Source organism: Diabrotica virgifera, chromosome 5, assembly GCF_917563875.1.
Source record: "Diabrotica virgifera virgifera chromosome 5, PGI_DIABVI_V3a".
Taxonomy (NCBI): Eukaryota; Metazoa; Arthropoda; class Insecta; order Coleoptera; family Chrysomelidae; genus Diabrotica; species Diabrotica virgifera.
The window spans coordinates 13,397,589-13,411,597 of record NC_065447.1 but is presented as its reverse complement, the minus strand read 5'-3'; the positions used below and the strand labels follow the sequence as shown (position 1 = coordinate 13,411,597).

The window sequence follows — 14,009 nt, the reverse complement described above, 5'->3', positions numbered from 1 at the left end:
TCGCCAAGGGATAGGGGTAGTTTCTGCAGTATATTTTCAAGGATAGGGGTGGTTTTCGCAGAGATGTTGCAATAACCATATATATTTTTGAAAAGCACTATTGATGAAGCATATGCCCATATGGATCAAAAAGCAAAAAACGAAAAAAAATTTTCAACCCCCCATTTTATTTATTTTTTTTTTGCTTCAGGGGTTGCACTAGGAAATTGTTTTTGGTGTCCATGCATGGGTAATAATAACGTCCACAAAATGATGTATGAAGCATATTAATAAAGGGCATTGTGTGTGAAGGATTCCAAGAAAATCAATTTATTTATTAATTCTTCTTTTTTTTGGGGTGGTTCCGGGGAAAAAATGGGGGTGCATTATACAAATTTGTAAATAGCACCAGTACATGGGTAATCGCTGAAAGTCTTTTTACTCTAGCATAAACGGTTCAGGTGGTATAAAAAGAGGTTTTTTAAAATGTAACACCCTGTAATTAAAGAAAGGGCAAATACCCTTAAGTAAAACCTATACCAAAAAATCAGTCAATTATTTGTGAATAATTGCCGCAGGATTTCTGCTTAATTTCCGTTACAGTTAGGGAAAAATATATATTTTTTTTAAAACATCTTTTTTTAAAACTTGTCAATTTTAGGGCGCTACCCCCGCTAAACGGTGGATGATAGAGAGATGGTGTTGGAAATAAATCGTAGAAAATATAGTCCTCTTCATATTTCTATAAAAGAAATTTTTTGTAAATGTTACAGGAAGGGCTATGTTCCGCAAAAACCACAAATTACCCCCTTTAAAGGGGTGAAAAGGGAGGTTCCGGGGCGAAATTTTTTCAGAAAAAGTTAGTCTTATAATAAGCACCCCTTGATATACCAGAAAAAAAATAAAACCGGACTTGTGTCCATTTTGCAAGGTTCAACCTTTGTTTCCTACACTAACATACATTGAAAATTATCCATAAGCGGACTATTCGAATTTTTCAAAAAAAAAATTCGTTTAATAAAAATAGCTCCTTCATTTTTGGCGATAAAAAGTTTTTTCAAAAATGACTTTATAGGATTTTTAAAGAGTTATAAGACTGTGTAAACTAAATTCCGTAAGATCCCTTAGTTTTTAATTAGGGTGGGTTTAAAAGGCTTTAATAAGGGGGGTGTTTGCTCGTAAATAGAGGTTTTAAACAGCTATATCTCGCTAACTGTTCACTGTAATGAAAATCTATGCACAAGCGAATTTTAGTTATTAAAAAAGCTACAATTTAGTAGCCCATCATTTTTTTCGTATCTCCAGTATTTTCGGATATATTTTTAAGTAAAAGGCAAAAAATGGGAAATTGCAAAAAATTAATTTTTCTTTAAACTCCAATTTTTCTAAAATTGGGCCTTTTAAATAGGTCAAACTTTTTGGGTGTATTGATAATACAAATATAAAAGGAATTACAGAAAGGTGAAGACCAATTTTTAATTAGGAGGGTAGTTAGGGGGTTGTTTTCACTGATTTTTTCATAGAGAAAAGCAGGTACCGATATTTTTTTGATCATAAGTCGCTTAATTTTCAGGCTAGAAACTTTTTATTATTTTTTTTTGAAAGGACTAACTGTATACTTAAAAAAATATTATTTAAGTTTTCCTCGAAAAATGCAGTTTTTCCGTTATTTGGCTTTGAATATTTCAAATTATGCATTTGACGAAAAAAGCTAACTTTTAATATGCTGTATCTCGGTTTGTATTGGTCTTAAAGATATTACAGAAAAAGAATTTGGTTTGTGTTACTAAAAGATACAAATCTACGTTTTTTTTATTAAATGCATATTGTACGAGGTATTCTCAAAAAACCCTCTAAAAAAGTCCATTTTTTCGTCGAAAAACTGTTACTTTCAAGCGCGAATAACTCGAAAAATATTAGTTTTACGAAGAAAATGTAAAAAACATTTTTGTCTTAGAATTACTTCTTACATCGATTTACTTGGTAAAAATGTAATAAAAAATTCCCGCCCCCGAGATGGGGTGGCAACCACCCCCAAGGTTTTAGCGTACAGCGGCATGATATAGAAAATGATCCTTGGACTATTCCCTACCCCCTGTGAAAATTTTAAGTAAATCCATGCTGGAAGAAAAAATTGCGAGCCAAAATGCTTCATTTCCTCGACTAATACAGAGAGGCAAATTGTTACTTTGATTACTTCGTACCAATCGTATCAGAGCGAGTAACGACTATTGTATCTACAACCAGTACACTTGATTAATTTCTATAAAAAATACCAATCGTATCCCAGCGAGTAACGGACGGGACCGGTATTTTATGAGTGTTATCGAATTTTGTATGCCTTAAACAGATCGGTGAAGGTCGTTGTTATATCGGAATACCTATACAAAATACCTACCTACTGAGAAATACGATTCTCGATATGATTACCGGTACTCAAATACAAAAGTAACAAAAGTAATCATAGTAATCAAAGTAACGAATACTGTAAATGATTACTTTATACAAAAGTAACGATTTGTAACAAATACTCGAAAGTAACTATAATCAACATCACTATATAATACATGGGACTATTAAAAATCATTTCGATTGTGATATATTCAGTATAACTTGAACTCAGCTAAGAAGATCTCTTGCTTTGTGATATGTATATTGGTACTGTTGAATTTTGTTATATTTTGTATGTAATGAACTTTTTAAATGTAACCTTTTGTTATTGATTTTATACTATAGGTGATTATTTATTTTTTGAATCCTAACTTATATACAGGGTGATTGATTAGTAGGGTAAAGCTCAATAGCTCCGCTATAGTAATAGATAGCAATAAGTTAATAACAAAAATTTTAGCCACCTTTGAGCTTCATATTACAAAATTAGTTAGAATGTTACAGGGTGTTCGATAACACAGTGGCAGACCAAACTTATGTTTTTTTTTTACATGGAACACCCTACATTTTATTTTATATTCGAAATCCTGTTAACTTTTCCATCACAAAAATATAAAGGTTTGTAATGTTATACAGGGTATTTACAAAGTTATAACCAATTTTGTATGAAAATCGTAACAAGTTCAACTCCCTGTATAAATAAAAATAAGCACAACAGCAATGGTTTATTAATGCCATATTTTTTTATTTATTGTCAAAATTTTTAAGAATTATTGATATTGCTAATTTTCTTTATATCAAATACAGGGTGAGTCAAAACGCAAGTACATTATTTTCTCAGTAATGTTAAGTGGAATATTTTATATCATTATTGAAAAGTAACATTAACGTACTTTAATTTTTATATAACATTCCCTATGCCCAAATTTATTAGTTTTCGAGCAAATTTCGTATATATTTTCATTTTTCAGAGCAAATTATTTTAGGTGTTTAAATTTATCTAAATTTTAAGTAAACCATGACTGAATAATTGACAATTGAAGATTACCGATTTATCAATCCGGCAATCAATGTAACACTGTAGCAAATAAAGAAATAAAAATAATTTACTAATAATACATTTTACAAACAAAAACACAACCACTACATGCAACATTTTTGAAACAATTAAAAACTATCTTTTTATGTAAATGCAACAAATAAACAGAGAAAATTAGTAATAAATTTTACAAAAAAAACACACAAACACAAAATACAATATTTTGTGAAGACAATTAAACACTACTTTTGTATGTAAATGTAACAATGTAACAAATAAAGAACGAAACATAATTTATCAGTAATACATTTTGCAAAAAACATGTTTGAAAAAATTAGAAGTTACTTTTAATAAAATATTTTTAATATTTAATTACATAAGGTGTTCAAAATTATCTCCTAACACATTTATGTACGCCTAAAAACGATCATTGAATGAGCTACTTACTCTACGGAGCATTTGTAAATTAACACATCGAAATACACTTGGTATTCTATTTTTCATCTCATCCCTTGTTGTTGGAGGTATTTTATATACTTCATTATTAACGTAACCCCAAAAAAATCAGTCCAGTTTATTAAATTCTGGTGATTTGGGTGGCCACGCTACTGGTCCATTGAAAAATGAAAATATCTCGAAAACTAATAAATTTAGACATAGGGAATGTTATCTAAAAATTAAAGTACGGTAATGGTACTTTTCAATAGTGATATAAAATACAGGGTGTTCCATTTAAAATTACTGAGAAAATAATGTACTTGCGTTTTGACTCACCCTGTATTTGATATAAAGAAAATTAGCAATATCGACCATTCTTGAAAATTTTGACAATACGTTAAAAAATATGGCATTAATAAACCATTGTTGTTTTGCTTATTTTTATTTATACAGGGAGTTGAACTTGTTACGATTTTCATATAAAATTGGTTATAACTTTGTAAATACCCTGTATAACATTACAAACCTTTATATTTCTGTGATGGAGAAGTTAACAGGATTTCGAATTTAAAATAAAATATAGGGTGTTCCATTTAAAAAAACATAAGTTTGGTCTGCCACTGTGTTATCGAACACCCTGTAACATTCTAACTAATTTTGTAATGTGAAGCTCAAAGGTGTCTAAAATTTTTGTTATTAACTTTTATTGCTATCTATTACTATAGCGGAGCTATTGAGCTTTACCCTACTAATCAATCACCCTGTAGTAATTTAATTTATCTCCACAAGGAAAAAGTTTTCCTGTAGTTGGCTGTATACCATGTGATACAAAAAAAGAATGTGTGTGTACTTTGTACGCACGTAAGAAGTTATACTTCTATTATATGATTTAAACGAAATTAATATACTTTTTATTTATATTTTGTTTAAATATTAAACTAATTTATACTTACTACTTCTCAAACATTTTTATTAGAACAGTGCCAAAAATTAAAATAATAAAAGAATAAAACACACACAAACACATTAAACAAGCCACAAATGATGTCTGAACATTAATTGTCGAAATTTTTTTTAACTAAATACGTATTTTCTGTAAATACAATTATATAATAAATATACTTACAATCATAAAATGTATTAAAAAAAAACAAAAAAGAAAGTTTCTATTGGGACTCGAACCAGCGCTGATAAGAGCGGTTGGTATTGCAATTCATTCGCTTTCTCCGCTTAGCCACGGACACTATGTGTCATTATTTACGAAGATCGACTAACTAAACGGATTAAACTTGTGATATTTTGATATTTTGAAAATTGATTAAATTATTTTAATTTTGAATTGAAATGATTTAGAATTGAAAAAATACAACAAAACATAGAGTAAAAAAACAATATATTAGGTGAATATTGATAGAAATTTTGATGGTAATCAAATTATATAAATAAAAGTATTACATACTATGTATTTTGGCAAATCAAATAGGTAGGTTTATACCCATGATACATTAACAATTATTACGTACCTGTTGCTTTTAAAAACTATTTAAAAGTCACTACAATATTATAAACTTTTTTGTTTCTGTCCTCACAAAAATAAAACTAATATATTATACATTTGTTTACCTTTACCTCCAAACCACAGCTGTCCTACAGTTGCCATATCGGATAATTTTTGACATGTCATTTGAACATCCAATCAGAACAAAGTTATAATGCGCATGCGCCGGGCTGATAGGTTTTAACATATAAAAATTCACCCTCTATCGCCGGTAAAGAAGTATAACTTCAAAAAACTCTACAGAACAAAAGTAGAATTAGTAATTTTATCCAATTCAAGACTTATTTTGAAGGTATATTTTTTCACTCCCGAGAAAATATTTTTCACCCCGTATTTCCCAATTTTTGTAAAATGGAGGGGATGTAGAATTGTAAACTTTTTCTTATATAATAATAGACAATTTCAACTACCTATTCCCAAATTTTCATCCTTCCTTTATTTTTTTGGAGGTTTTCGTAAAATTTTGCGTTCCCTGATTGGGCTAAATGTAGGATAAACACTAACACAGAGCTCAAAGAACTTTACCCAGACGCCAACATCATAAAAGAAATAAAGTCCAGAAGACTCCAATGGGCAGGACACCTCGTAAGACATTCTGATCAAGGAACAGTAAGGTGGTATGGGAGGAAGTCCCAACTGGAAGAAGACCATGTACAGTGGAACCTCGATTATCCGTCAGGGCACCGGACCAAGGGTATGACGGGTAATCGAAAAGACGGTTAACAGAACATTAAAAAAAATAAAAATTCATCGTACAGCTCTCAAATTTTATTTGTAGGTTTTGTTTGACAATATAAGAGAGATTTGTTTTTGTGCAATCTAATCAATTTGTCAGCTGTAGTCTGTGTCAGCTTCTGAATCTGCTTCCTCCGCCTCTGTTGCCATTTCAACCATTTCATCATCTGTCAACAATGGATAGCTTTTTGCGTCCTCATCACAAATTAACCATTCTTTTATGTCATCTTTAGGCCACGAAAACAAAACAGTTAATTCATTCTTAAAATATGGTGATAGCAAAACTGTACACTTTCACTTGGCCTATCGACTTATCGCAATGCTCAAATAAAATGAATTTATGACTCATTTTTTACTTCTGTAGTCAATACAACTTATGTACGGACCCTGACAGTTAACAGAGGTGACAGTTAATGGAGACGGATAATCGAGGTTCCACTGTAGATGCCCTCAACTCCAGTGGCGAGATAATATAGCAGGAGACCTGAAAGCTATAGGCGTGGATAATTGGAATGCTCAAGACAGAGAGCAGTGGAGGCATGTTATCAAGTCGGCTAAATCCCACGAAGGGTTGTAACGCCATGGAGTAAGTAAGTAAATCTGAAATAGTCAAATCTATCTGTTCATGCCTCCCTCAACACATTCAGATCAACAAAAAACCCAATAGCATTGTGAAAAAGTTATTCTCATTTGAGGCACTCGGATAAATAGTGGCCTAACCCCAAAAACGAAGTTTTGAGATAAATGCAATATTTGCATTCGTATTTCCATTTATACAAATTATTTAGCGCCATTGAGCCAAATTATAGTGGTAGGTTGTGTAGACCCTTGTAATCCAAAGATTTAAGGTTTGTTCCAACTCGTCGAGAACCGTACAATGTATGGTAACGCTTCTGCGCAATAGATGAAATGCGTTCCAACTGAAAATGGACCGTTCATTGTACCGTCCCTTTGTCGTTCCAACTCAACTTGGGATCGTCCGATGTACGGTTTCTGAATCGTCATTTCAGTACCTGGTCAAAAGCTATTACCGTTTGGACTGACCTGCGCATTATGCAGTACCTCCAAAATTCTCATTTTAGTTCAGGTTCAGGTGGTCGTTTTATTTTTATTTGAAAGTATTCAAAGTGAAGTTAAGTGCTTTCAGCCGCACTTTTATATCATTTATTGTTAACATTTTATTATTTTTAAATTATTAACTTTTTTTTTTCAATTATTAGATTATTTTTGCTTCAATTTCATTGATTCTTCTTTTAATTTGTTGTTTGTTTTTTTTAAGTATTTCTCATTCTTGGTCAATCGTTCATTATAATAATTCACACAATTCTAATTTGACAGGTGTATTTGGTGTTTATGTACATGGAATTTCTTTGTTCTGTTTTATTATCATTTAAATATTAGGGTATTTTTAGTCTCGGTACTTTGGTATTTTTGATTTCTAAAGTACCAACTTTGCATTATCTATATTTTATATACATAAGTATAAATCTAATAATAATTTGGTATTGTTTTCGTTCCATTTATAACCGAACTTGATGTTTGTGTTTTGTGAAGATGGTTGATGGTTCTGGCATGAATGGATAAACAATTAGGTATTCTCATAAATAATAATAGGTATTACGTATTCTTGTGCACAATGTTTCAACTAGGTAACTAATATACATTTTTCAAATTAATTAAGAAAAATAAATCACTATTTCAGGTTAAAATATAGAAAGAGGAGACAAAGTGGCAAACAAACAAATGACAAGAAACCAATTGTTGTTCTTTATTTATTTTTTGGCCTATTTTAAACAAATGGCCAGAACCTTCAAACAAATAACCAGTACTTAGGATAGTGTCAAAATCCATTCCAACACGTCTCACCTTCGCCACAGCGACCGTACCGAAAGCGAACGATCCTAAGTCAAAGCATGCGTATAAAATCGATGCCAAACATTTATACCAGGGTTGGCAGGTTTAAACCAATGTGCTTAAAACCTTGGTTTAAACCAACTGATTTTTTTCTTAAAAAAACCAGTTAGTTTAAATCTGTTATTTTAATGGGAAATAAGCCACAATTTTACCAAAAAAATGATTTTATTAACGTTTCGAAGCCCAAATCGGGTTTCGTTGTCAAAATACAAAATACTACTGTATTTTGTAATACAGTGGAACCTCGATAACTCGGATTAATCGGGACCGCGACTGATCCGGGTTATCGAAAATCCGAGATAGCCGGAGAATATGGTAAAAATTAATAAAATACGGTATACTTACAGATAAACTCCGTTAAAATTGAAATAACATGAAATATATTTATAAATATGCACATAGTACCTACTCATTAAAATTACTAAAAAAAACACCAAACCCAAACGTAAGCAAATGGAAGCGAACAATACAAGACACACAATACTAAAGACCATTGTTTATAAAAGAATTTTTTAAATAGTCTTTCCTAAACAATGCTGACAGTTTGAAATAAAAAGGAATAGATACTACAGACAGGTGGCTGTTGTTTCTGCGGCGTGTGCTATGAGTCATTTTTAATATCGTATAGTTCAAATTACACACATAAGTACACATTATCTCTCAAATATTATATTACACATTTTTATTGTTGAAAGGTTTGTCTGATAATTAACTATTTTGATTGGAAATAAGCCACAATTAAATTGAAAAATACAAAATATTGAAAATCAAAATGTTTATCTGATGAAAATCGGTCCGGGTTAGCCGGACTTCCGGGTTATCGGGGGCCGACTTATCGGGGTTCCACTGTACTGTAATAAAATCATTTTTTTTGGTAAAATACTACTGTATTTTGTATTTTGACAACGAAACCCGATTTGAGCTTTGAAACGTTAATAAAATCATTTTTTTGGTAAAATTGTGGCTTATTTCCCATTAAAATAGTTGATTATAAGAATGCCACAAGGAAATAGCTTCAGAACAATAGTTTAAATCTGGTTTTTATATTTCTATTTTTTACTGAGCCTCCAAACTGGTGTTTTTATTTGAAGTTTTTACTACAGCTGCCGCAAATGAAGAAAATTAAGATAAAAATTTCTATTTTTTTACTTAGTTATTTTGAATATTGTTTGATGATGTTTTTTTTTTGTTATATTAATTTTGTGTGTGTGTAAATAAAAATAAAAGTTGTCTTAATAATTTTTTTTTGTTTATTAGTTAATTTTATAAAATAATTTATTCATTTTTTTAGACTTACTATACTTTGTATCAAAAAAACCTGGTTTAAACCAAAAAACCTGGTTTTTGTGGTTTTTTCGAAAAAACCTTGGTTTTTGCCAACCCTGATTTCTGATTTAGATAAATAGATAAATTTATTGATCTTTTTGTATCATTTACATGACATCATTGCATAAGACAAGTCACAAACATGGTATACAATAAGTAGGTTATTAAAAAATATTACGCTAAAATTATCTTATTAAAAACATTAATGGTAACAAACATTTAGTAGAGAACAAGATTACGAGACTGATAAAATATTGTTAAAAGTATAAAAATATCGGAATCAGTTGCTAGCTATTGTTCCAGCCAATGAATTCGTCTAGAGAATAAAAAATGCATGAATTTTATACTCTACTACTTCTACTAATAAATATTTTGTTACTAACCTTTTTCAGTTTTTTGGTTTTCTTCAAATGGTTTTGTTTCAATGTAGTTTTCTTCAAAGTGTAAAGATTCATATGTGCCATGAGTACTTTCTCTATTAGACTCCTCCTCAATTTCACTTTTAAATTCATCCAAAACAGCATCATCCAAGTGATTTGAGTGATTATATTCTATTTCTATTTTACACGTTTCCTCACTAATTTCTTGTTTGACTTCCATTTGACTACACTTGATTTTATGTATTCCAATAATAATTTTACACCTTACACCCAAAAAGTGAAATCAATATTTTTTATTTTATCAATAAACACTATTCAATTTCCATTTGTCCAAACAAAAATAATTTCCATTTAGTTTAGTTGGCATCAGAGACAGAGATATTAGGCGCGTAGCACGCGTAGGCGCGTTCCATCCAAATGACATGAAAACCGAAACCGACCACCGACCTTCGTACTGCCCTCGTCATGCGCATTGACCAATCAAGTTAGTAAAAAATAAGCCGTTTTTCGACCATGATAGTGTGACGTCAAAACGTCAAAATTTTTCCAAACACGTTGTGTCTAGGGTATACGCTACCGTGTACGCAAATAAAAAAGTTAGGTAGAATTAAACGCCATAACAAATATTTTTCTATCAAACAAACACTAAATAGCGTGTATCAAAATATACAGTCACTGCCCACGCTAAATAGTCACTAGCTTGATGAAGTTTAACTTTTTTATTTGCGTACATTTTAGCGTGTACCTAGACACAACGTGTTTAGAAAACTTTTTTTGACGTTTTGACGTCACGACTATCACGGTCCATTGAAAGACGAGGTTTGGCAGTTGAATTCTGTCCTTTACTGTGGTTGAAATGTGTATGTGTAGTATGAGATATTACAAAAAGGCTACCTACCATCATGGGATTCATCAATTTTTTAGTGGAACATTTTTTAAATAAACAATCAAAACGTCAAACTTAGTTTTTTGCTCATAACTTAAAAACTTGTTTATTTAGAAATTTGACGTCCACAGGTAACTTTTTCAGAAAAAAAAGATACATCGAATGAGATACACCAAATTAAAATCGGTTAATAAACAAAAAAGTTATTGCAAAACGGACGACAAAATCACTGTTTTTGAATATTGTTAATAACAATTTTATTGTTTATTAAAATATCTTTAAATGTACCTAAACTTGAGGGCATTATGGTGTTTGAATGGTGTGCAAAAAATGGTCCAAATCTGTTAAATAGTTTTTGCAAAATTTAATTTGTTTATAAAATTTTTTGAAAAACGAGCTAAGTTCTGAGGCTGGTCCAGTTAATATGGCTGAATGTATCTCAATAATCAGGGACTCATTTCCTTCGTTAAGATGTATCATAGCCACCTTTACTTTATTTAAATATACTATTATATTTATATATTTTGACAGAAACTTGAATTTTATGAATATTATTATGTTGCACATTTACTTAGTAAAATTTATGGAGACCTGTAAGAAGGAGTGGAAACGCAATGCATCGTTTGTGGGCTAACTTTTCAACCTCTAATTCAACTTTCAGCAATCGCCGCTAGAGGCGCAAGTGTTCGAATAGGTGCTACAAATACATTAGCTCTTATGGAATTATTTAATATTTAACTCATTTTATTTTTGTTTTTAGCGTAATTAGAAATTAATTTATTGGTGGATTGTAGCTGAATATGTTTTAAGCCAAAAATAAATTATTTTAACCTTATAACATATCGACGTGTGGTAAAAAGTGTATTCTTTTTATACCATTGTAGATGGAGATGTGACATCAAATTTAAATTTGTCATTACTTTAATATGTAGGACAGCTTATTTTGAAGCGGAAATATTTTGTCACATTATCTAACTGCCACATTTATATATCAATGGTATTTCAACTGCAAATTAATTTTTTAATATCTTTGTAATTGATATCAAAAAGTTTGTTAGTTGAAAAAATTTACTTAACTGTACGTAATTGTTTTTAAAAAATTTAAAAAGTTATTTAAATAATTTGAAGTTTATTGATCAATTTTTTTTAATTATTCTTTTTATCAAAATTTAAACTGCTTTTTCTTTTGAATACTATCATTTATCTATATTCTGAAAGCTTACCTATCAGATGTTTAAATTTAGTTAATAAAAATATATGTCTATAAACTACGCAGACGATAGTCTGACTTTTATAAAATTAATGTTAATTTTTGTGAAATATTTTGTCTCAAAAAATGCATTGTTTCGACAGAAAAACTTTCAAAGATCCTCCTACTATTATCACTATAATTTTCAGGTTAAAATAAAAACCAATAATAGGCACACATTTTATTTACACCGAAGGAAATAACATACAAACGAATAGGTATAATCCATGAAGGTTATAAATAACATAAAGACAAATATTTATAAAAAGTCTTTATTAACTTCATTAAGTTCCCTTTTGAATTTTTTATCGGAACGATAACTCGATATAAATCCCGGTACGAAGCAAGTTCTTTTAGTGTAAGCTTTCTTGGCACTCATATTTAAATAATATTAATCACCAAAACCAATAATCTTATATTAACTACGAATAATTAATTATTTTCGAAATTTTCACATTTACTCCAATGCAAAAGTAGCATCTATCTCTACGCCACCGCCGCCCTAGCGAGAAACCAAGCAAACAGGCAAAATCGTGTACAAAAATTTCAAGGTCGTCCTATCTCGATTCCTCTCCTCTGTGTAGGTCTCCATAGTAAAATTATATTTTAAATAAATAAATTTAAAAAATAACAATAAAAGGCCACAAAGTCAAAATATGCAACAGAAAAAAAGTTACGCGACCTTATTCGCGGTGTGCAAGTACTTGGAAGGGGAAACGAGAAACGACCCTGCGCGAGTCGCGGAGAAATATTGCAACTATCTTAAATAAAGGCGGCTGCACAATTGCCCGGGAACGGGAACGAGAACGGAAACGGGAACGGGAAAAAAGTTAACCTCTACGTAAATTAATGTTGTAGATGCACAATAACCGAGAACGAGAAGCTGTCCGGTAACGGGAACGGGAAAGTTTACCATGTTTTAACTTTCTCGTTCCCGTTGTATCCCGGAACCAATCAGAAGGCAGTATTAAAAATACTGTCAAATGCCCAATAAAAATTTGTTAGAAGTGTGTGACCAAGTTTTACTGACAATTTTTATACATTTTGCATTAAAATAAATGACGAACGATTGATTTATTTATTGGAAAAATAATGTCCTCATCCGTATGATGATTGATGTAGATCATAGTACGTACTTATATGGTAATTAGATACATAATAATAATATAAATATTCGAATGATATGGTTTTTGTCTTTATGCTGACAAACCTTTGTGATTGAACACATATTGTGTAAATTAGGTCCAAGATCATAAAAAACGAAAATATTAAAATCTCGTCATCAAATAAATCCATATTTTTAGAGTTAACAGACATTTTCTTTTAATAAAATTAGAAAAAGATCGTTCCACAAAATTTATTTTGAGAAGAAAAGTAATTAACAGCACAAGTGACAATGACACAAAACAGCTGTTAACCATTTAATTGTGAATCTACTAATGCTTTCAGTTTCCGTTCTCGTTCCCGTTTCCGTTCTCGTTCCCGTTCCCGGTCAATTGTGCAGCCGCCTTAATTCATATTGTCAATTGAAATTGTCAAATTGACGTATATTTCATACCTTCTGTCAATGAAGCCGAAAAATTATATATTGCTCCACAATATTGATATGATATGCAATTATTATATAAAGGTAAATTTAATTAATTTTATTTTGCTTGCAGTACTGCATTTTAATAACTAATTTTATTTACTACATACAATTCTTGACGTTTTCATAACATAACCTGAATCTTATTTTTTCTTCTTATTATTTTTTTGGACTATGGCCTTGACAATTTTCCAGTAACCAGGACTAATATAATTGGCCAATATAATTAAAAGTGCGAATAATAGTACCGTGAAATGGGGTGAGATTGATCAATTTTAACTTTATTTGATTTATATTTTAAACGCTTTTGTGACTGTTCTGTATTTAAACACTTCACGTGTTATATTATTATCTAAAGAGTAGTGATTTAACACTAGTTTTGTTTTAATTAATAAGAAAATCCACTTATCTCATAAAAAAAGGGTGATCAATCTTAGACCCGTGACTGGGGTGAGATTGATCATGATGATTTTATAGCATAAAACAGTAGCGCTTTTAAATAGAATATGATCAATCTTAACCCTGA

At 30.4% G+C, this 14,009-nt stretch overlaps 1 protein-coding gene across 2 annotated transcripts; it reads right to left on the bottom strand.

Annotated features, from left to right (window-relative positions):
* Positions 1-5,416: 5,416 nt before the first annotated feature.
* Positions 5,417-10,166, bottom strand: LOC126884938 (uncharacterized). Of its 2 annotated transcripts, none has more exons than XM_050651295.1 (2): positions 9,764-10,166; positions 5,417-5,642 (listed from the first exon to the last, which is right to left on the bottom strand). In XM_050651295.1, the coding sequence occupies exons 1-2, from the start codon at positions 9,978-9,980 to the stop codon at positions 5,608-5,610; spliced, it is 252 nt and encodes an 83-aa protein (XP_050507252.1). In that variant the 5' UTR covers positions 9,981-10,166; the 3' UTR covers positions 5,417-5,607. The 2 variants fall into 2 exon arrangements, with proteins under 2 accessions (XP_050507252.1, XP_050507251.1); XM_050651294.1 differs by lacking the exon at positions 5,417-5,642 and adding an exon at positions 6,056-6,367.
* Between the last annotated feature and the right edge of the window lie 3,843 nt (positions 10,167-14,009).